The following is a 22,644-nucleotide window of genomic DNA, read 5'->3' as shown; positions in this document are numbered from 1 at the left end:
TACTGAAAATATATGCAGTAATGTAACGTTCCGGTACTACATTTTACTTAATAGAATAGAAAAATACTAGAAGGTACACAATTACATATTTTTTCCAGATAATGCTTGTGCAGCAATAAATATTTTATCACTACTGTGATGGAAATATTATAATTATGTATTTGTGAACACAACCTCTGCTTCTACATTTGCTATTTAACTGTGGGTTTTTTATTTCATCAATCATCTCTTGTTTAGGTCTACTGTATGTTGTTTCAAAAAAAGAGCAGTTGTGGTAGCTTTGAGTCATTGAAGAAAGTTGCATTTTATTCAGATGTAATGTAAAACATCATGGATAAAATGAGACAAATCAGGAACCATGTTCATATTTAAAAACAAAATGACAACAACTGTAATAAAATCCATAGCTCAACTTAAAAATACAAAATAAAAAAAAAGTTACAATGTGGAAATGGCTTCTCTAAGTTTCCTACACATAAAGCAGAGGCAGTAAAGACAATGATGGCTGCAGATCACAGCAGTCTTCCTCTGCACTCAGTGGATCCGCAGCAGCAGAGCAGCACCTTCCCCTCCACACTGCCCACCTCGTAGTTGTAGTCCCAGGTCAGCTCTGTGCCGGCCCGAATCCGCCTGCACCAGGACACAAGCAGGTGGGTGAGTGTGGGACAAAGCTCATCCATATGTCAAAATCAAGACAATATAATGCATTGATTTTTTTTACATTAATAAATGTCTTCTCCTGGACTAATAGCTGGCGCTGCTACTGTACAACAAAGGTTAATGTGATCACTTCCTGGTTAAAAGCTTACTCTTTGAGTATGATTCCAGTCTGAACTCTCCATCAAGCCTAGCATCATTCTGTGGCTCCTGATGTTGACATTAACTCATAATAAAACCTAATTAAATTAATATTGATTTCAAAACTCACTTGCTGGCAAAAAACGCCACCCAGGGAAACCTCAAGTCATGTGTGTCCACAAACACATTCTGGACAAAAAGGTTAGGACTACAGCTGTGCTGTAATACAAAGAGGAGACAGAGATGAAAAAATAAAAGATAGATACATAGGGGCATAATTAAAGGGATATCAAAGGGCCATAAACTGAGATCCTGCAGATAAAAACACACACACACACACACACACACAAACTTACATTAAGGTAACGACCAAGGTTTCCTTCCAACTTGGCATCAATGATGTAGCAGGACTCCTCGCCATCAAAGAACAGACGAGTGCTTTTGAGAGTGTTGTCCCCGCCTCCCCCAGACTGCCTCTGCTGTCCTGCTTTTCCTCCCTGACCCCCCGGCCCTCCCCCGCCTCCAGATGCACCTGTTTTCACCATCATCCCGTGGCCGCTCTTTAGGGCGATGCCGCGTGTAGATTTCACTGCAACCTGCTTCTTCGTTACGCCTGAGCCAGAACAGCAGCAGGAGGAGCGAGACAGTACAAAAAAGTGCAAACAGTCAAAACCACGCGGCCATTATAAGTCTGGTGTAAATATATTGTTTTGTTCCTTCTCTTCTCCTCACCCGTGGGTACTTTCTCTCTCTCCTTGTTGTCGTCAGATCCAGAGCTGATGGTCTGAACATCATCACTGTCAGAAACAGTCATCACATCCTGCTTCTTTCCTGTTTCTAACTTCACTTGGCTGCAAGAAACAGAAAAATTAATCTTAACAGCAATCTAACATGTTACATGACACTGGTCGTGTATTTGGCAAGTCCAACACACCTCTTGTTGTCTCCAGATTCCTGTGATGGAAATCAGAAAAACATTAATGATAATTTGGCAAGACAATCATAAAACAAAATACGAGCCAGCTTTTACTATTCATCCTCTTACAAAAGATAACAGAGGTCTGGTGAGGAGAAGCAGCCGGATTACGTTTAAATTTCTGTGAGAGATATTGCAATAATTTTAAAAAGGCTGTGCACAGAGCTCAGTTCCTCAAAAACTTCTTACTTTATCTCCTCTGTACTCACCTTCTTCAGACTCTGGCTGGTGAGCCAGGAAGCCACTTTGTTTTTCCCCATCTCCTCTGGCATGGACAGCGGCTTCTCATCATCAGTTCCTTTGGCAGATGCACTTAATCCATCTTTACTGTCTTGACTCCCTGGACCAGGAAGGAGAAAGGTGTGTGAAAAGACTAAATCTCAAAAAATCTAAAAGCATAACACAAATGTAATGTGGGTGAAACTGTTTTGGATTAGGAAGCAAAGTAGAACTTTTTTTAAACATCAATTAATCTATAAATATATTTTGAAATAACCAATTTAATCTACATACCGGCATATTTCATTTTATATGATATTCAAAGCAATTATTTTAAATGTTTGTAAATGCAATTATTCTGTTTCTTGCTCTTCATTAGAAGAGAAGATCAATACTGCAATGTCTGTAACCTAAATGGGGCCTGTTAGCTCACCTTAGCGTAAATACTGGAAAAAGGGGAAACAGCTAGCCTGGTTTTGAACAAATGTAACCAAATCTGCCTAGAAGATCCTCTAAAGCTCACTGATTAAATGTTTTATTTGTATAAAAAAGTTGTAGTTTTAAAGAATGTGCCGAGCTTTTTCTTTACCGTTATCGACAATTTAAACAAACCTGCCTCAAATAAGTATATTTCCCAAAATGCCCAACTATTCCTTTAAACAAAAACACTGAATATTGACCTCTACCCACATCTCCTAAAGATGCCACCAGCTCACCTTCCTTGTTGCCCTTGGCCTGACCACGTGTGGTGTAGCTCCTCCACACAGAGCTAGAAGAGAAGTAGTTTTCCTTCACAAACGTGTCGTCGGAACTGTCACTTTCATCTTCACTTTTTGAATCCTTGTCATCATCGTCATTGCTGTCTCCCGATGAGCTTGGGTTTTGGGCTGCAACAGATTCAAAATAATATACATATATATTGTGGAGAAGAATGAGGATAAAATGTCAGCTGGGGTCAAAGGTACACACCATAGCGAATCTCACAAGGTCCATTAGACCATTAGACCACTTTGATCCCTCACCTTTTGACTTGGAATCATCCTTTTTGAGCGGTCTCCCCACAGGGTTAGATACTAAAGCGGATGGTTGGATTTTTAACCTTGACATGTCCACGCCGCTCCCCTCGCTGTCCGAACAGTGAGCCTCACTCTCATAGCCCTCTTTGAAGTTCTCCACACTCTCTATATGGTCTAGATTGGCAAAATACTCATCGCCCATCTCTAGACCTTCTTTGTCGGCAAAATCGTCTGTCAAGATTTTACCTGGTAAATTGGAAAAGAAAGTGGGAAAGAAAAAACTCACTTTGCAATCAAGTCATCTGTTTTTTCGTGGTAAAAAATTAAGTGATGAGGATGTCTGCATGTGCGTCTGCTTTCCATCACCTGTTTTTAAGAAACATTCCCATAAGTCAGTTTCCTTGTTCTTACCAGCATAGATGCAGACAAAAGAGCCCTTGGCCACATCATCCAGACAGCGGATGCCCCAGCCTTTGTTTTGGGTCTTGAAGAGCTGGAGACGCACCTGCAGGCCGTGCTGCACCAACCGGTTGGTGCACATCTGAGCACAGCATTTGCACCGCTTATTACACTCGTAGATCCTGCGTGTGAGAAAGAGAGAGAGGGAGAGAGAACCAAATTACCCGTTGTGTTCAAAAATAAATATCTGCTTGTGAGAATATGAGGATTGAGAGTAAATGACTCTCTCTGTAGAGTGATGAAATGCAATGTCCGACCCTGTGGGGAGACACTCCTCTAATCGTTTGTGGAAATATCCGGCATTTGGGTTGATCTGTGCCCCCGGTGTACAACCTGTAGCCTGAAGAGTCAGCTGGTGGCAAGAGCATTTCGACCTGTAACAAAAGACACAAAGAAACGTGTTCAGGATATAAACGGTCGGGGAAATACGAAAAGTGATGGTTCATGGGTAAACAACTTCACTTACTTGTCTCGACAGCCGTCGGTGCATTCACACCCAACCAGGAAGTCTGGACTAGTGTTGATGTATACTCCATCTTCAGGAATACGCTCTTTACCTTGAACAGAAGAGTGAAAGCAATAAATCAGACCAGAGTGATTTTTCAAAAGGAGATAGGGGCAGCAAAAGCCAGTATGTAGGTAATCTTTTTTGATTTATTTGTATGTGTTTCTGCACACACAGATCTGCAGTGGAAGCAAGAAGCTAAATGTTTAAAAGCAAGTTGAAGCACTGAGCACGTCTACCATGTCTCTCAGCCAACTCAGCAAAAAATGACTCCGTTGATTTAGCATTGCACTCCTATAACATTGTCACGATGGACAGACCCAACCGACACTGCCTCACATCATTGACATCACTTGAGTCACAAATGTTATGCAGTTTCTCTGGAGCCACAAAAGGCTTCATTTAACTTTTTTGACTTATAAAGTACAGTATACAATAATCTCCAAGAAAACAGACTTTGATCTGTGGTGTTCCCCCTTTTTGGCTTAATCTTGAAAAAAAATATTTTGTAGTCCTGATCCTGGCCCAAATTAATCTCTCCTTTGTTATTGCCTCAAAGTAAATTCTTACTGTAAGCTACTTCAGGAGGCGGGGTGGAATCGATCTCGTTGACACAGGAGAGTGGGATATCTTCCCGTCCACCAGTGATGTCGGGAATGTAATAGACTGGTCTTTGTGGCTGGAAGGGCCGGTCCACGAGCACATAGGGGTCTAGACAGAACATCTCTAAGAATATAAAGTCACAGCGAGTCTGGAAGAGGTAGTGCTGGATCTCTTCCATGTTACGTAGACAAAGCCCACACGGAGCCTTGTAAATCACGTGGAAGGACATCTGAGAGGTAGACGAGACAAGCGTTGTACAATTCAGATTAATTGCAAGGATGTGAATGGGTATGACTGAATTTTTTAAGCTTAGGGAGTAGCCAAGTGCTTCCACAACGTTCCTTTTACTCCTCCTTCAAATTTACCTTGCGGTTGACTTTGCGTCTTCCCGTCATGCGTCTAAAATCATACAGTAAAGGTGTGAGGAGGGGGTTCTTTCCTCTGTGCATGTCTGATCTGGCAGGTCGGACGCGATTAAGACAGGCGAGCTGACAAGTGTGCGCCAGGTAGAAGATGCGGTCGGTCGGGGCGCGGTATGCGGGCTGATGTGGGATAACGGCCGTTGTGTGTGTCATTGGAGGGGGGCCGGGAGCCTGAGGGGGCATCGGCCTCTGATACGGCTGTGTGAAAGTGGGCGTAGCAATATTTTGGACACTCAACATTCTTCCACTGTGGATTGACAAACAAAAAGGTAAAGAGAAAAAGATAACATTTAAAAACATCAAATGTCTACAATGAGATCCCTTTTAACAGCGCAACGTTCTGTGTCACAACTTATTAAACCAAACAATAATGTGGACTCACCCGGGGAGGTTGCTAGGATTGGAGGAAAGAGACTGCATGATCTTAGAGGCATGAGTGCCTCCCACACCAGGGATAAATGGAGAAGTACTCTTCTTTGCCATCTGATGTTTATTGCTTGAAGACAGCGAGGAGAGAAATAGACAGTCAATTTGAAAAAGTCTCCACTTCTCATTTCTTTATGTTTTCTAATAAAGAAAGCATCAAACTAACATGAAATACCAAAAATCGTAATGTTTTCTGATTTCCAACAGCTAGTGGAGCTGAAAAAGCTAAAAAGGAAGGACTTTCATAATACAATCAGCAAGTTAACAACATTTTTTTAATGTTGCTCTGTGTCTATTCATACTTTGCAGTCACGGGATCACCATGGATACCTGGCGGGCAAGACACGCCGAGGAATTGCAGCCTTGTAGACTTACAATAATACAATCAATCAACTATTTAGACCATATGTCATCAAATGTTAAAATTATATATCATGAAAAGATGAATATACTCAGAACTTGTAATCCGTACACAGCACCTGCTCATGTTTTCATTGCTCTGAAGCAAAAAAAAAGCCTACAAAAGTATGGATAGCTATCCTTTTTTCAAGATTGGATGAGTTGTATGGGAGGTGAAAAACGGGAATATCTTCACAATCAAAGCAAAGGTAAGTGTGATTAGCTAGCTAACCGCTAATGTTTGCTAATCTGTTCCGTTTACTTTGATTAGACTGCCCTTAGATGACATGGTTGCATACTAGAAGGTTGTTTTTTTTAGTGTTAGTGTTAGTATGTGTTCAGAAAGTATCACTTACTCAACACGAAGAGGCTGTGAGGGCTGAGGAGGCTGAATCGTCTGTTGGGGCGGTTGAGGCTGAGGGGTTTGTTGGGGCTGTGGGGGCTGAGGACGCTGTTGTGATTGTGGTGTCTGTGAAGGCTGGCTGGTTGAGGCCTGCGGTGTTTTAACGGGAGAGGCACCAACTTGTCCGTCACTGGTGTATTGAACTACTGGGCCTTTACTCCTCAATGCCCCTGGAAATTGAAATAGACATTGAGAAATGGAGGGTAAGTTCAATAACTAAAAGTACACATGAATGAGTGTGCTAAAACACTGTATAACAAAAAGTCTATAAAAGATCCCATTTTTTAAATGTTCTTCTTCAAAGTAGTGAAAATGGGCCTCTCTGATCCTGATTTAAGGTTCAAAATGTACAACTTTACCCATGTTAGGTCGTGTACGCTGCTGGCCAGCCAGCTTCTTCTCCTGGGTGTTGGCGGTGGTCATCTTCAGGTTGAACATTGGCTCCAACCTGGTAGAGCCTCTATAAATCCACTCACTCCTCTTGTCATCCTGATCAACACAAAGCAGAGGAGGTTTACTTGCTGTCAACTGATGTATTGATGAATCAACTATTATTCAGCTTTACAACTAGGTGAATGTCTCTTCCCCTTCAATTTCTTACAATGACATACCAAAAAGAGGATCTTGACCAAGCTGCCGTCCACCTCCTCCACTTTGCTCCTCCACCAAGTTCCCTCCCACTCCGTCTTGATGATCTGCCCAACCTTTAGGAGCACCATAGGCCTGCTGGGATATGCAGTGATGTACTCCTCAATGAAGTCTCGACACGATGCGTCCTCTATGTCCTCCCAGGTACGCTTTACTGTATAAAACAAGCATAAAGTCAGTCTTTTACTAATTATTACCAAAAATTGGCTCTCAAAACTTCCAACCAAAAACACAGCAACTAATTTTACAGTTAAAAAGTGTAATAAATAGAATTAACTGAGTTTTACAGAATACAAGACAGAAGGAGAACATAGAGAAATGGACACTTACATGGTCGGCAAACTGGGTGTAGCTCTGGTAGTGTAACATAGGAAGCATAGCCATCATCAAAGAATATCAAAAATCTGAAAAATGTAAAAAAAAAAAAAAAAGATATTGACCACAGCCTGACCAATTAATTGTTACATATACAGTATAGGCAAATACTGTATATTTTAAGTAGAATGTCTCACACACACACACACACACACACACACACACACACACACACACACACACACACACACACACACACACACACACACACACACACACACACACACACACACACGATCTCTGACATGTTCATTGTAAATGTAAAAAGTCCAATCTTTAGCTTTGTTGCCCACCTCATACGATTTTTGTTGTTGGGCATCTCTGCTACTATTCCAGCATAGAGCCACACCAGGTTGCCGTCCTTGTACTTGGCGACTACACGAGCCCCGACATACAGAATCTCCAGGGTGGGGTTATACTCGAAAGCCACATGATTTCCAGACAGCAAACTCTTTCCTTTATCAAACTTCACTTTATATTTGAATATGCCATTTCCTGAATATAGACAAAAGATGTGTTGTGTTAAAGACGGCAGATCAGGGAGATTAAAGCATATATGTATATAAAGGAAACCTTAATTGTTACAAGTTGTTTAAGTTTACATACCAACAGGGTGAATTGCAACCAGGGCACCTCTGTGCCATGTCTTGGTGCGTTTCTTTCCCAGAATAGTCATCCCAACTCTGAGCTCATCTTCTGTTATGTTAGGGTTGGGCTGGGTCATGGACTGAGATAGAACCTGGGACACAAACACTGCTGGCACTGAAGCCTGAGTAGCTGGAGGGTAGGAAAAGCCATGCATTTGGTTAGCATCAAATATACTTTCACACAGGTATGATACATGTAACATTACCAAAGAAAGTATGTGTGTGCTAACCTGACTGGGATGGAAGCTGTGATGGAGATCGGAGCAATGGACCACCTGCAGAAGGCTTGTTGACAATTTGGACCAACTTCTGCAACTGCTGGGAGGTTTTCTGTAGCGCTGTGGAGACTTCTTTTAACTGTTAAAATAAATAAATAGGACATCATCATCTGCGTAACCTGTGCAGTGATACCCCTCCATAAAGTTTTTTGCGGCCAAACCCACAATATCTTTTGTTTTCCAAAACAATGTTTTAAAAACAAATCAATCAATCCAGATTGTAGAAAAGTAGATGTTGAAGACAATGTTTACTTGTATGTTCCTGTGGCATAGAATATCTCACAGTGTAACAAAAGGTATGCGGCATGATTCAACTCACCGCAAGATGGGCCAGAAAGTCCAGAAATGCTACAACAATATTTCAACACCTCTAAACTCCACGCAATCAAACAGCACAACAAATATTTAGCAATGAAGTGTAGACACAGATCAATATAATGAAGCTTTTTATTGTTCTTACCACGGGATCTTTGCCAGGAGTGACAGGCATCTTTGGAGGAACCACTGAAACATTACAAAGAACAGAACTTATTTAATAACCTGGTTGTTTTTATGTTGCAGTAGCAATGAAATTGTAAATGAAAGTAGTATGACTTACAACAGCCAACAGCAATGACATCGTCATCGTCATCATCGTCTATCTCGATGACCTCAGAGAACAACTTATCTCCTCCGCCCCCCTCATCCTCTGAGCTACTCTCTCGGTAAATAAGACCGTTCTTCTGATAAGTTTCCTTCACAAGCTTCTCACACTCCAATAAGGATCTGAGGAAGAGTGTGGAAAGAAAATGTAAGCCCTAAAGACAAAAGCAAGAATTGTACAATCAGGGGTGCACCAATCCTCCACCAGTGGATTAGTAGCCACAATAAGCAGGTTGTGTATCGGCCATGATGTGACCGATTCTATTAAATACAATTTCTTCGTTAATGTGTGAATTCTGTGTTTCCACTTTATTCATAGTTACAGCCGATTCAATATTTTCTTTCAATCCTATTGCAATACCTGGCCTCTTTTCACCTTGACATAAAAATTAATCCCAGCAGTTTCACACATTGAGGTTTACAAATTTCAAATTTTGGCAAAACTGAGTTGAAGTATTGTCATCTGTATCAGGAGAGAAAAACACTTTGTAGCATCTCTCTCTCTCCCTCATTTACTGTCATCCCTCAAATAGCGTTATCCAATAAAGGAACAAAGCGCCTCCCAGAACACAGCCCACTGTCACACATTACACCCACAACCATTGATTCTTGTCATCAGTGTAGCAGAAAATCCGAAATACAAATCTGACTGTGCTTTAGGCCTTCACAATTAATCATTATAAAATCGCAATGTCAATTCACTCTGTTTACTGATTTTTTTCAAAATTTCATTTTATAAGCCGACTGCATCACAAACGCTACAACTGTCTTCTGTGAGTTAAACATAGACTGTATAAAATAGGTTTTAAAACGCTGCAATGCTCTCCCTTTTCTTCATTGAAGCCTCTATGTTTACAGGCTTTGCGGTGATACACAATGTGTTATAGGTGACAACATCTACGTTTGGTACTGCCAATTTGTTTTGTTTTGTCATGGTTTATGTCTGCAATAAACACTTTAGGAGAAAATAATCATGGCAGAGAATCATGATATCAATTCTAAGCAAAAAAAATAAATCATGACTCATATTTTTCCCCAAATCGTGCAGGCCACATTCTACATCCTACATTTTATTTGTATATAGTAACTGATTGGAACAGCTGACTTTTACACAATTATTCACAACTTCCCCATTTGTCGTCTAGACTTCTCCAAAGTACACTCAAAGTGCAGTTAAAGAATGTGCAAGTTCTGAACAGTGGTTCTACATGTGTTACCTTTATAAATCATGCCTGTGTATGATAGTGTCTCCAGGTTTATCTTTCACTAAAATAAAGAAGAGATATGTCTTTGTAAAAATATTGTATATAGACTAAAATCACATAACTAAATAAATAAAATAAACAGACTTTGGGAAAAGATTTGTGTCTACTTACTTGTTGGCATTGGTAAGAAGCATGTCCGCCGTCGCCTCCTCTTCTTCTTTCTTCTCTACCCATTCTTTCAGCTCTGTCAGCTGAGCCTTTTTCTTCTGCACAATCTCGCTATTCTCCACGGCATCATCAATCCACTTCTTCAGCTCATCCAAAGAAATGCCTAGCTCTTCCTCGAGATTGGAGTCCCAGCAATCCACCTCCATTCTGAGGAGAAAAAAAGGAGCAGGATGTGTTAAATACCTACACAAGTCTTCTAAGTCTCATTGTTAAATGATTAATTGCATTAATTTGATGATTAATGATTAATTGTCAAAGCAACTGAATACTAATATGATTTTCATTTATTTGATCACCTTTTGGTAAATATAACTTAATACTTCTCAAGCAACTAGTCATCGAATCAATTATTTGTTAAAAAATGTACCTCTGTTGTTGTAAATGAAATCTCTGGAAATTCAGTGTCCATTCTTTTTTTAGCACGTTTAAAGAGTATGATCTGATACACAACACTGAAAGACAAGTCATTGTTTGCTGACAGCACTATGATTATTTTATAAATTATTTAGCATACCCTTCCATCCATATTAATATCATAATGATGACTCTTAACATACATGTTAAGAGGCATGTATGCCTAAGCAATAGTTGTAACTCTACTTGTAAGGTGTGAATATACTATATATACTTAATATACTATTTGTCAGTCATCAATTCCAAGAAAAAAAAACAATAGGCCTACTTATTTCTGCCTTAATTACATGTCAATGTGACTGTGATGGAGGCACTGCATCACTACATGTAAAGCACCAATGCATGCAATGCAGACTGAGATCATCTACTGAGTTGGGCTGCAGTTTAAACCTTGCACACTGGACTGGGTGACACGTGTGTACAAAACACTGCTTCCTCTATTTTAGCCCGACTAAGAATGTTGATGTCTGTTTACCCAAGCAGACAGAGGCTGATGGTAACTGCTCTCCCAGCCTAAAACAAGTTAGGTTGCTACTGATGTGGCACATGGCTATTATATACACTTTAAAAATAACAATTAGTCAGTATTAATGTAATCTTGACGCTGCAAGAGTCAGAATTGGAGAGTCGCCTGCTACTGGTTAGCACAACAAGGGACAGTTTAAAGGCAAAATCATGTTAAATTAGCTGGATGTTTTCCACTTTAGCTAATCTCGGCAGACCGGGTAACTGCTAGTTTAACACAACTTAATTTACCTGTTACTTTGTTAAGACACAATCTGGGCGAGCAGAGCAGCTAAAAGACATCAAATTGAAGCCTAGCCACATACAAGTAACAGCAGACTAGCTCGTTAGCCTAGCATTAGCATGGATAAAGTCTATCTCTTGAATGACTGGTGCAGGTGTCTGGAAAACAAACAGCATGGTGTCATCAAAGACACATCCCACGGTGAACCTAATTAAGAGACAGCACTCAAAACTCACCCATCGCTGCTTTCCATCCTGTCTGCTGCTCGCAAACATAAGGTTAGCTAGCTAGCTAATGGTACCGACCGGACAGTTAGCTACAACAGGGAGTGCATGCTTTGCTTTCCAGGGTACTCAGAGTGGGCGGTGTTGGGATCTCTGAAAGCTCCGCCCATGCGTCTTCTCCAGGTATTTCAAATCGTGCAATTGAAGACAGCGTGCCTAAATTTCTTTTCATGTCAGGTTGTTGTTGTTGTTAATGCCCGAAGAGGTGTCCATTATGGAAGGGTTAATAGCAGCTTATTTCACTCACCTCATAGAACCATTTGGCTCAAGCAGCTACAGCTACGAGCCAGAAAGATAACGTTATGCTAGCAAGAAGAAGAAGGCAAAATTTAAGGAGGAGGCTACACATTGTAAATAATAACGGTTTCACATTTTCTTATTATTTAAAGGTCCCATGACATGATGCTCTTTGGATGCTTTTATATAGACCTTTGTTGTCACCTAATACCATATCTGAAGTCTCTTTCCCAAACTTAAGCCTTAGTGCAGAATTACAGCCACTAGAACAAGTCCCACAAAGAGCTTTCCTTAGTATGTGTCAATTCTGAGTCTGTAGCTTTTGAGGTGGAGACTGGGGGTGTGGCCTTGACCAACTGCCACTTTGCTCCTTTGAAAACCATGATGTCTCTCTCTCATGGGTAGGCCAAATTCTCTGGGCTAGCCCGCCCAGTGGCAGAGAAAGGGGAGGTAATCTTGCCCCTAATGAGGTCATAAGGGGTAAGATTCCAGGTCGACCCATCTGAGCTAAAAAGTCTTATAAAGTGAAATGTTCATGCCATGGGACCTTTAATGTAGCTCATTCATTTAGAACAGTAAACAGTCAGTTTCACCAGAACTCGTTAGTAGGAATATCACATTTTAATGGACAGCCTGTTGCCAATCAGAATTGAGTTTTCATCCTGACCATGGAATAAGGTCTTTTATCCAACAATGTCACAATCAAGAATACTGAAATAAATGTACTGCCAACACATTTAATAACAGTGTTATTGTAATTTGTGGATTAGCACATAACAACCTAATCAAAATCCACAGTACTGCATGTGAGAATTTTCACATTTAAAATGAAGATAAGCTGTTGCAAGATTAATTTATCAAATTGCTCTTTTTAATCACACTTTTTATATTCTGATAAATACTATTCCTCAGGAATAATATAAAGGGTGTTGTTAAACATTTACACTTTCCAGTGTTGCAAGTAGACCTACTACTTTGAAAGTAAATATATCCCAAGCTACCAAAATACCCTGAAATGAGATATGGCAATGAGTTGATTAACTAGAACTAATTAGGGCTAATTATGGAGTTTCTGAATGATACCAGGAGATTGTTGAGTATTTACTAATTCATTGATTCATTCATTATAGGAGGGTTTTGCCTCTTGTGTTTACAAAGCAGCTTTTCATAATGTACATTCTGGTATGACGAATAAATCAGACTTGATCTCATGAAGTCAGCCTATCTGTTCTCTGAAGTTAAAGTAAAAGGTTTGGCTTGTACATCAACATGATACAAGGTGACAAATAAATCTTCAAGGAGTTCCAAACAACTACATGGTCTCTTTGATTTTTCTATTAGTTTGTAACTTACATTGCATACTTACGTAATTTGTAGTCTTTAGATGCTGCTGGTAGACACCTTTTTTTTTCTTCTTTACTAAATGGTGATATAAATAGTTAGAAACTATATAAAAGTTGAAAAAGTATCAGACAAAACTCCACAGAAATGACATTGGTCCTAAAAGAAACCTCAAGACCTTCTTTGGCTTGTGCTACTCATTTTGTTATCCCATTTGAGTTTGAATAAATGGCATCATGGCTTCACTGTAAAATGTGTAGGTCCATCACTCCTCTTCTTGCTCCTCCTGGTATGTCGAGACAGAAATATTACTGTAAGGGTCCAGCACCATCTGAGCGCAGCGGACTATGGTCACCAACAAGAAGAAGCAGAGCAGAAAGAAGAAGAAGAAGGCAAAACCAAGGTCCACATCCACATCCAACCTGGACATGGGGAGGACTGGAGTGTCCATGTTGACAAATCTACCAAAACAAATTAAAGCCCATTTATTCCTCAGTCAGCGTCTCATCTGTTTACTTCCCTCTTGGTAGTTTACACTATTGAAGTGCTCTCCCAGCTCTTTGGTTGATACTCACATACAATCCATCGAAACCAATTCTTTTTTGTTTTCGGAATTAAACAATCCATTTCTCTACGTCTTGGTCTTTTTTTCCTTCAACATTGACACCTACTGTCATTCCATAGACAAGATAGCTGGTGGACACAGGGAGCCCCATTTGGCACCTGTGTCCTCCATGAATAGTTAATAGGGAGTTTGGTAACGATCAGGCCGTTCCTGAGATTAGAACACCCAGGCATCTCTCTGGTCTCTACAGGAGAGAAGACCTTTACAGGACAGGAAACCTTAACACGAGTCACTGGATCCCTGTTCAATCCAAGTTATGGACACAAGACAACACTACAGAAACGTGGTGGAATCAGAACAGTTTTTTTAAAAGTGTTATACAAATAAATGTTGGGTACCAATCAAGATGCCATACTGAAGCAATCAGTGCACCCAACAAATACCCCCACACAAGTTTTTTTTTAATGTCATAATCTAAAATTGGTGGAAAATATAGACTATAGAGTAGTCAACATGCAGAAAGGAAAATAAAAGGGTTGAGGAAAGAGAATATGACGCCTTAGCGGCAATCCACTTGAGAGGAGTTGGAAACTGATCCTAAGCAAAAAAATGCAGATTGCTTGTATTCTGATGCCACTATAGAGACACACACAAGTTAGGAGTAAAGTGACTCTATGCAAATAACAGTGGATCTAAAAAAACTGTGCAAAGATTCAGTATGTGGTGAGATGATACCGGCAAAGCAAGATTTACAGCACAAGACGTCACTGCAACTTTAACAGAGCACAGTTGACACAGTAAACCTATCTTCGACCAGTTCTAGCGTTAATGCCATCCGTTTGCACCCCCAGGCTGTGAAAGAGAGGAGGGGGGGACGAAGGCGGAAACTGATCTCAGGAGACACAGACCTTGAGTCTTCACTGATATACAGAATAGACAAAGAAAACAGATCCAGTCCAATTAAAGTAAGATGGCTTTTGTTTCTTCACCAATTAAGAACATAAAACGGTTTCAAGGAAGTGAATACATGCATGGATGTAACTGAAAACAGCCATGACTCTTGCATGAGTGTGATCAGTAGAGTGCACTGCTCAAACAGCCGTAATGAACAGTACTGGAAATATATACAACTTTGTGATTAAGGATTAAATGATGCCGCATGTTGACTAATACTGCTATGACCTACCACAGCTGAAAAGAAGCGTGTTCCATTCAAAACACTGTACAACATTTAAACTTTCAACAATTTAATAGAAAAACCAAACATTTCTTTCTCTGGTTTAACATTTCATATACAGTATATATTTGTGTTTCTATAAGAAAAACAACCTGGATACAGAGCAACCAATAAAGACAACATAGTAACCAACATACCATCTTCTTGAAGATGGACAATTATCAACATTGGTTTACATATAATTACATTATTTGTCATAAGTGTGTGAGTGTTTCACACAATAAAGATCTGTAATAAAAAGGGTCAAATTTTAAAACTAATTCCACATATTAAAAATCTAAATATTTGAGAAACATCTTTTATTACACAACATTCCTCTACAATACAAACTTGTCAAAAATGATTGTATAACACAGGTGGTTGGACCTTGTTGGCAAAGACCTAAATGTTTTCACAAACGAGGGGGCTCTCTTTTTTTAGGGCATTCTCGCTTGTAGATCATATTGTTTTAAGATCTGTTTATTCCATTTTAATCCTGAATACCCTGATCTAACCATTAATTAAATACAGAATGGGGCAATGTAGAGCTCAAGAGATCATCAAAAGTTTCACAAATAATCAAATACTTGGGAAACCCTTCAATTAATCAAATATTTCTATCACACCTCTCCATTTCAAAACAAAATTAATCAAGGAAAACATTTATGACAACAAATAAAGAATGGCTTTTAAAAAAAGTACACAATTCCTGCTTGTTAATTATTGCTGTATAATATCTTTTACAAAAGGAGTACAAAAAGCCCATACTTGGTACAGGGTAATGTGGGCCGACAGAAAAAAGAATATCAAGCAAGGCAGAAACCCTGCGACTGTGTTACAGCTGATAATGATACTGTATGCATCCATTTTACATACGTACACACATGCATACTGTACATGTATGTTTATGTAGGCAAAGAAAAATAGATTGTATACATTTAAAATGGCCACAAAGACAAACACTATGTAGCCATTGTAAGTCCGTTGTTGCTAAAGGACATCATTCAATGAAGAAAAAACCTCATATGATCCTTAAGAGGACACAACATAATTATATGTATAAGTGAAGCCATCAATGTACATAGACAGCTGTATTCAGTAAGTAGAAATCTACACATTGTGAAAGCGATGCTAACATGCAGAGACATCTTGGGGATTTAAAACTGTGAGTGAGGTTAGCACAGACAGCGGTGGTTTGCGTGCAACAGCTGAGAATAAAAAATGAAATCATCAAAGCTGTATATCCCTGCAATTTCCTGAGAGTTTAAATCAACCATTGGAGTGATTAGTCTACATGCTAAAAGGGTAAACAGCAAAATACACTTTCCATTAAAGGCCTTGGTGTGAATGCGCACGCGCGCACACACACACACACACACACACACACACACACACACACACACACACACACACACACACACACACACACACACACACACACACACACACACACACACACACACACACACACACACACACACACACACACACACACACACACACACACACACACACACACACACACACACACACACACACACACACACACACACACACACACACACACACACACACACACACACCTTTTGGCAGGTCTAGTTAGAGAAGTCTCTTACAATGGCTTGAATATTAAATAATTTTCTGTAAGTCAGTAGCAATCCTTGATTTTCTTCCCCTTTATATCTGGAGTCAGATATATCCCTCCAACTTTAACTGGCTTGTGGCAGTGCAATTTAAGCCATGCAAAGCAAGGGAAGAGTGCTATTCTCAGGAGCAGGAAGCAAAGAGGAGCAGAAGAGCTATATTGAATAAGAGAGTGAGGGCAAAAACACTCAAGACAAAGGGGTAGACCAGCTGAGAAGTATTGACCAGGTCACTGGTCGAACGAAGGGTAGATGGGAAGCTCAAAGTCATTGCCGTTAAAGTTGGCGGGCTGGTCCAGCATAGACAACACATCCTGAATAAAATAAAAGAGACAACGAGATATATTTTAAGTGACAGAAAGAAGGATAATAAATTGTTTGAGAGATAAGGCTTGTGTCACTCACAGGAAACATGTCTTGCTGGTTGCCCTGAGCATGAGGATGCTGCTCTGCATTACTCTGTGAGTGCTGCTGGCTTTGCCACTGGGGCCACACTGCCTCCGCTGCTCGAGAGGGGAACTGTGCCCCAGTCTGAGAGCCATCTGAGATAAAGTACAGAAGGTTGAGAGGATGCACCAGTATAACACAGAGACACGGATTCACACAAATGCACATAACCTACCATAACCATTGGTGTTGAGGCTGGCACGTGCATTAATGGGTGGGTAGTTTGTGTTGTTGGTTGGGGTGGGAGCAGCACCCGTAGGCATCTGGCCAAAGGAGTTGGAAGAACCACCGCCAAATCCCCCCATGGAAGCAAACTGTGGAGACATGGTCTTTGCTGCCTGGGGAGCCACCTGCTGGTTAGAATAGGAAGAGTGACCTTAGTCTGAAGAGTAGGTAGGTTGGGTCGATGTTAAATAAGTAACCTGTGATTAATAACTAGGGCTGGGTATTGTTTGAAAATGTTCACTCCTTTGCAACTTGGCTATGTGACGCACACTGTTCTGCAGCCTCTCAAAATAAACGACACATGTGAGCCCCGTCTCTGCAGCCTGGACGGCAGTCAAAATTAACCCCGCCCATGACATTTGAAGTCTGGAAGTACTGTCTGGACTCGATACGTTTTTTGGAGTACCTATCCAGAGACCGATCATATTGTCAGAGCGGGCTTTATACGATGATGGACAGAAAATCAACAGTAACATGCTCAACCATCTCACCAAAGAGCACTTGGGTTGAACATTTTCCAAAAAAGCCATTATTTGGCAAAAGTTAAACATACGTCCCATACTCCATTGCTCTGATTGGTTGAAGGTCTGTGCAACTGAGTGCAGAGTAATTTTCTCCCCTGGTTTGGTTGAACGCCCCTTAATCACGGCCCAATGGACTAGTATCACTCATATTCTGACTAGAATCGGAGTATGACGACGGCAGGCTAAAGCCATGGTGTAACGTAGGCTTTTCCTGCATGCCTCCACAAAGTTTAACGTTATGAAAATTGGTATTGAATGACCAGGCACTTTTTGATACTCAATATTAAGGAGGCGATTCAGTCTGTGCTTAAAGTATTGAATTCGGTACTCAGCCCTATTAATAACTGGGATAGACAGACAAAAGTGTACTGCCTTACCTGGTTATTAAACTGTGGTCTAACTCCAGCTGCAGCACCAGGCCAACCTCCTGCTGGTCCTCCATGGAGGGGGGTGCCAGTACTAGAGGGGGGAACTGACTGGGGGGCTCCATTCTGACGAGACATCTGAGCAAGCATCTGCCCTGCTGAGTGGGCTGGCTGTGCCATCTGTGCAGTCATGTTGACCGGCCTGCCGACAAAAGTGAAAGGAGTGATCATATTCTGGGCAAAATGCAACATAAAAAACTATTCCCTCATTTACCAATGTAAGGAAATGCCAAAAGCTATTGTAAATTTAAGTTCAACAGCAAATAAAGAAAGATACTACAAACTTTCATTTTTTAAAAGGAAAATAAGAGTGTGGCTTGTGTAGGGTGTGCAAAAATATTAATCAGGGGACGTCTTAAAGTTGGCAGTATATACAATATATGAAATGGTCTGGGATAATGTTCCATGACGTGTGTTAATGTAATGTGTAGTGACTGTGGGTAGGGGGTTAAGAGTGTCAGTGGGGGGGTCCTTGGCCAACGACTGCTGTTGGAAAGGAACCTTTTATGGCGGGAGGTTTTGATGGACAGAAGCCTCCTGCCAGAGGGGGGTGTTTCAACCAATCAGGCGTACATGTACAGCTAATTACATGTCTCCCTAACCACTCCGTGGCTTGCTGCTCAAACACAGGAGCACTTTCAGTGCAAGACTTACTCCCCCAAAAAGCACCAGAGAGCAAAGGAAGTCATTCCTTTCTGTGGCCATCAAACTTCATAACTGCCCCCTCTAAGTGTCTGACACACAGACAATTCGTTAGTTTTAAACTGGACAATGTTATCTGTTATGTGCAATAACACAGGCTTAAATTAAAATGTACAATACTTTGCTGCTACAACTTATTCATAATTACTGTTCACCTTTACAATTCCTCAATTATGTAAATACTGTATCATAAAATTCCTTTAACTATGTAAATATCGTACATATCCACACTCCTCATATTTCAATTATTTACCCTGATATTTATATACTTCTTGCAACTGTAACACGAAATTTCCCTTCGGGGGATCAATAAGGTAATTCTGATTCTGAAGTAAACACATGAACAGACATGTATACACATAGAATTATTTGACGAATGTTGTTATTATTATTACAGTTATTTTGTTTTGTTTATATTTATTGTCTTTATACTGTCTTTTTATCCATTATTTCCTGCTAAAACTGCTGCTGGAATTTACAATTTCCTCGTGGGGGTCATCCCAAAAGGATTAATAAAGAGAAGTTTAAGTCTAAGAAGACTTCCTACCTGTATGCATCATTTGAACGACCAGCAGGGAAGTTACTGGCTGGAGGGTAGATCTGTGTGGTGGCAATGGAGGTGGAGGGCAGGCCCTTGGTCTGATCTGGGCCCTGGAAAAGAGAGGGGTAGAGCTCTTGCTTCTCAAGGCTCTTGCTGTGGTCTGGCACTGTCGCTGTCACTGGCTGCACCGACATCTGGGGACCACCAAAAATATCAGTGAGGGATCACACTTAGCTTAGTGAAAAATGGACCCGTCTCAAAATTTTGACATTCATCATCTCAATCTAAAAAAAAAAAGAAAAAATGCTTGAAATCAACAATTCCTTAACACTCCAGTACACTTAAATTTGTTGGGTTTACCAAGACTGTCAATATTCAAATATGGCACTACACACAAAAGCCTGTATTATTTCTGCAATACAATACACATTCACTTAATGACATTCAACAGACGGAGGAGGGTGTAAATATGGAACTGTAGGACGAGACACTTCCCAAGCTCAATTCAATTCAAGTAGCCTAAAACAACCGATTTGTCTTTACATTATATGTATGCTAACAGTGTAGACAGAAGTACTGCCCTACAAAGCCAAAAGACCATATCTCGCCAGAGTGTGGAAATGAGAACGATTACTTTAAACTTATAGTTGTCCAGCCAAGAGTTTTGTTTACAGGATACTGAAAATTTGGCAATACTTTGTTTTTTTATTAAGTTACACATCTATATAAAAATCTTAAAACTCAAACTTGATCTTTGACCTTTATTTGGAAGTTACTCTACTCTGGCTTTGTATTATCTACTGTGGTCAGTGAGTGCACACAGAATATTTTCATCAATGTCAATCCTAACAAATTGGGACTAGGCCTATATACCACATCATTGTGCAAATGTACTTAATTTATACCCAGTCCTAGATCAGGGGTCATCAATACAACCAGTATCATCAAGAATGAAGACATTCACGTAAAGATGGCCTCATTCACGTGCAAAATAAGTAGCCACATTGGTTTGTTTTGGTCTTATACATCCATATTTGCTCCAGCTGAGAGGATGGGTAGTTTAGCCGGCAATTAAGTTTACAAAAATGTGTCCATATTTCAAAATTTGTGTCAAACTAAGATAAACAGAGAGACCACAAACAAACAGCTTCTTTTTAGCTAGTTTGTCAAAACCAACCCGAGTTGGTTACTCGCAAAAACAATTGAGACACCGCCAGTAAAGTGATCCCGAGTCCTGGCTAATGCCGCCTTGCTATCCCTGCTAACGTTACCGGAGGACCAGACAAGCGGGCCACGTCTGTTTACAACGTGTATTCTGTTTAGCGGCAATATGGTTATTTTTATGGCTTTTATGAATGTCTACATGCCTGCATCTAATGTTAGCAACTCCGCTCTGCTGTAAAGCAATGTCTGGCTATGTTAGACTCTCCAGTATTTTGAATGTTAACTGCAGTAACTATTTTAAACACTAGATGTCTAACTAGCAGTTTTTCATATTGCACCTTTAAGCATGAACAGCAGCCAGCTGAGTTGTGATAATGGGTCCCTCCCAATATCCGGTTCTGTTTTCTTGCTAAGCAAAAAAAAAAAAAAAAAAAAGGCCTTGCCAATTATTACAGCAAGGGACCCAAGAGAAACAAGTAGTAATTATGCTTCAAAGATACAGGTCTGTCTTGAGAATGAGACCCTGTGTCTCAATGAAATTACCTGTAAAAACTAAGTTTTTTTCATTTTAAATGTGTCCCCATACATGCACGTTCTAACCTGTGAGTGGGTGATTGGTCCTGCCTCATATAGACCTTCTCTGGCTCCACTTCCCTCAAGCTCGGCCTGCTGCTGCTGCTGCTGTAACTGCCTGCAAAGCGAAACCGAGAAAGAGAGAGAGAGAGTCTGTCTAAAAAAAGTCTCATTCCCATTTCCATGCCCATTCACTGTTGAGTGAAAAAGCCCAAACACCTGCTGACAAAATAGCACTTAACCCGTCACCGGTCACTATGGCAACATAAAAGAGAAATAAGGATAGAGGAGGAAGACAGTGACAAAAGGTCTGTTGTACAAACATACCGATAACATGCTACTCCACCTGTGGTAAAAGTCCATATTCACTACTTGCTACTAGACATGCTTCGTATTAGACAACAGCACTATTTTTCTAATGCGACAGGAGAACAGAGACAAATACAATGGAGAGAAGAATCACCCAGAGTAGGAAATATCAAACAAAAACAGAATGACTGTAGTTTGCTAGAAACAGCAGTAGTGTCTTCCATGAAGAAGCAGCCCCTGTTCTCCCATGCAGGGGGAGGATAGTCAGGCCAGGCCTTGTCTCACCTGGCGGCCACCTGTCCAGGGCTGAGCATTACAGCAGGGTAGATTGGGCTGCTCTGACCCAGGGAGGGGGGCAGCAAACCCCCTGGGGAGGAGATGGGAGTGAGGGGGTCCTGAGTCGAGTTTCTACTGCCCCACAATCAGAGATGGGTTCAGAGGAGAGGTGTAGGGAGAGATTGATCAGTGTGTGGATTATTAAAAGAGGTTGTTGTATGGGTGTAAGAGGAACTGGGGATTGTGGGCAATAGGTAAGCATTCAGACAGTAGGATCTTTCACAACAGTTTTCAAGACATCAATAGTTTCATTATATACTGCATTTGATTTTGTAATCATTTCACATAATCATGGGAATTGGTAAAGTCGGTGTATGACTCACTTGACATTGACATTGGTACAGATGATATACTCAATGTCCTCTGAGAACGGGTTCTGGAAGGTGAAGGAGCTGGTTCTCATCCAGATCCATTCTCTCGATTTGGAGCGAAACCGAAACATCACTGACAGAACCTGCCCCTTCAGCTTCACCACCTGTGGAGAATAATCCAGCATGTCAAAGTTAAAATGAGGTGTCTTCATAATCAATAAGCAGTAGGTTTACATGCACACAAGAAACGCAGAGGTAGATATAAGCTAACTAGGGCTGTAACAATACACCAAAACCCATGATTCAGTTCGCAGCACAACTTTTGACCCACAATTCGATACAAACCATGATTCTTTTTTCTTTGGAGGGGGGGGGGGGGGGGGGGGGGGG

The 22,644-nt window shown here is 40.6% G+C and overlaps 2 protein-coding genes across 13 annotated transcripts in view; both read right to left on the bottom strand.

Moving 5' to 3' along the window:
- Positions 1-285: 285 nt before the first annotated feature.
- setdb1b (SET domain bifurcated histone lysine methyltransferase 1b) lies at positions 286-11,919 on the bottom strand. Of its 2 annotated transcripts, XM_034875007.1 has the most exons (26): positions 11,648-11,778; positions 10,617-10,688; positions 10,193-10,396; positions 8,773-8,939; positions 8,635-8,678; positions 8,127-8,253; positions 7,856-8,026; positions 7,543-7,744; positions 7,205-7,278; positions 6,838-7,028; positions 6,586-6,715; positions 6,180-6,396; positions 5,381-5,494; positions 4,942-5,245; positions 4,544-4,805; positions 3,935-4,025; positions 3,726-3,842; positions 3,421-3,590; positions 3,016-3,255; positions 2,710-2,880; positions 1,984-2,114; positions 1,733-1,752; positions 1,531-1,649; positions 1,155-1,411; positions 929-1,017; positions 286-630 (listed from the first exon to the last, which is right to left on the bottom strand). In XM_034875007.1, exons 1-26 carry the CDS (start codon positions 11,662-11,664, stop codon positions 513-515), a joined length of 3,819 nt encoding a protein of 1,272 aa, XP_034730898.1. In that variant the 5' UTR covers positions 11,665-11,778; the 3' UTR covers positions 286-512. The 2 variants fall into 2 exon arrangements, with proteins under 2 accessions (XP_034730898.1, XP_034730899.1); XM_034875008.1 differs by lacking the exon at positions 10,617-10,688 and having other exon boundaries at positions 11,648-11,919.
- A 3,154-nt stretch (positions 11,920-15,073) lies between these two features.
- The window catches only part of arnt (aryl hydrocarbon receptor nuclear translocator), a 14,321-nt gene continuing 6,750 nt past the window's right edge, over positions 15,074-22,644 (bottom strand). For 2 of the 11 annotated variants that reach the window (XM_034875023.1, XM_034875027.1), the window contains 8 exons: positions 22,267-22,418; positions 21,893-22,018; positions 21,326-21,416; positions 19,568-19,770; positions 18,271-18,460; positions 17,320-17,497; positions 17,103-17,239; positions 15,074-17,011 (listed from right to left, as the gene is read on the bottom strand). In XM_034875023.1, coding sequence (XP_034730914.1) covers positions 16,928-17,011; positions 17,103-17,239; positions 17,320-17,497; positions 18,271-18,460; positions 19,568-19,770; positions 21,326-21,416; positions 21,893-22,018; positions 22,267-22,418 — 1,161 coding nt within the window. In that variant the 3' untranslated portion in view covers positions 15,074-16,927. The remainder of the gene's footprint in view (positions 17,012-17,102; positions 17,240-17,319; positions 17,498-18,270; positions 18,461-19,567; positions 19,771-21,325; positions 21,417-21,892; positions 22,019-22,266; positions 22,419-22,644) is intronic. The other 9 variants (XM_034875024.1, XM_034875028.1, XM_034875030.1 and 6 more) reach the window with 6 other exon arrangements.

This window comes from Etheostoma cragini, chromosome 6 (genome assembly GCF_013103735.1).
Source record: "Etheostoma cragini isolate CJK2018 chromosome 6, CSU_Ecrag_1.0, whole genome shotgun sequence".
NCBI lineage: Eukaryota > Metazoa > Chordata > Actinopteri > Perciformes > Percidae > Etheostoma > Etheostoma cragini.
Note: the sequence above shows the minus strand (reverse complement) of the source record. Positions and strands in the feature narration are given on the sequence as shown.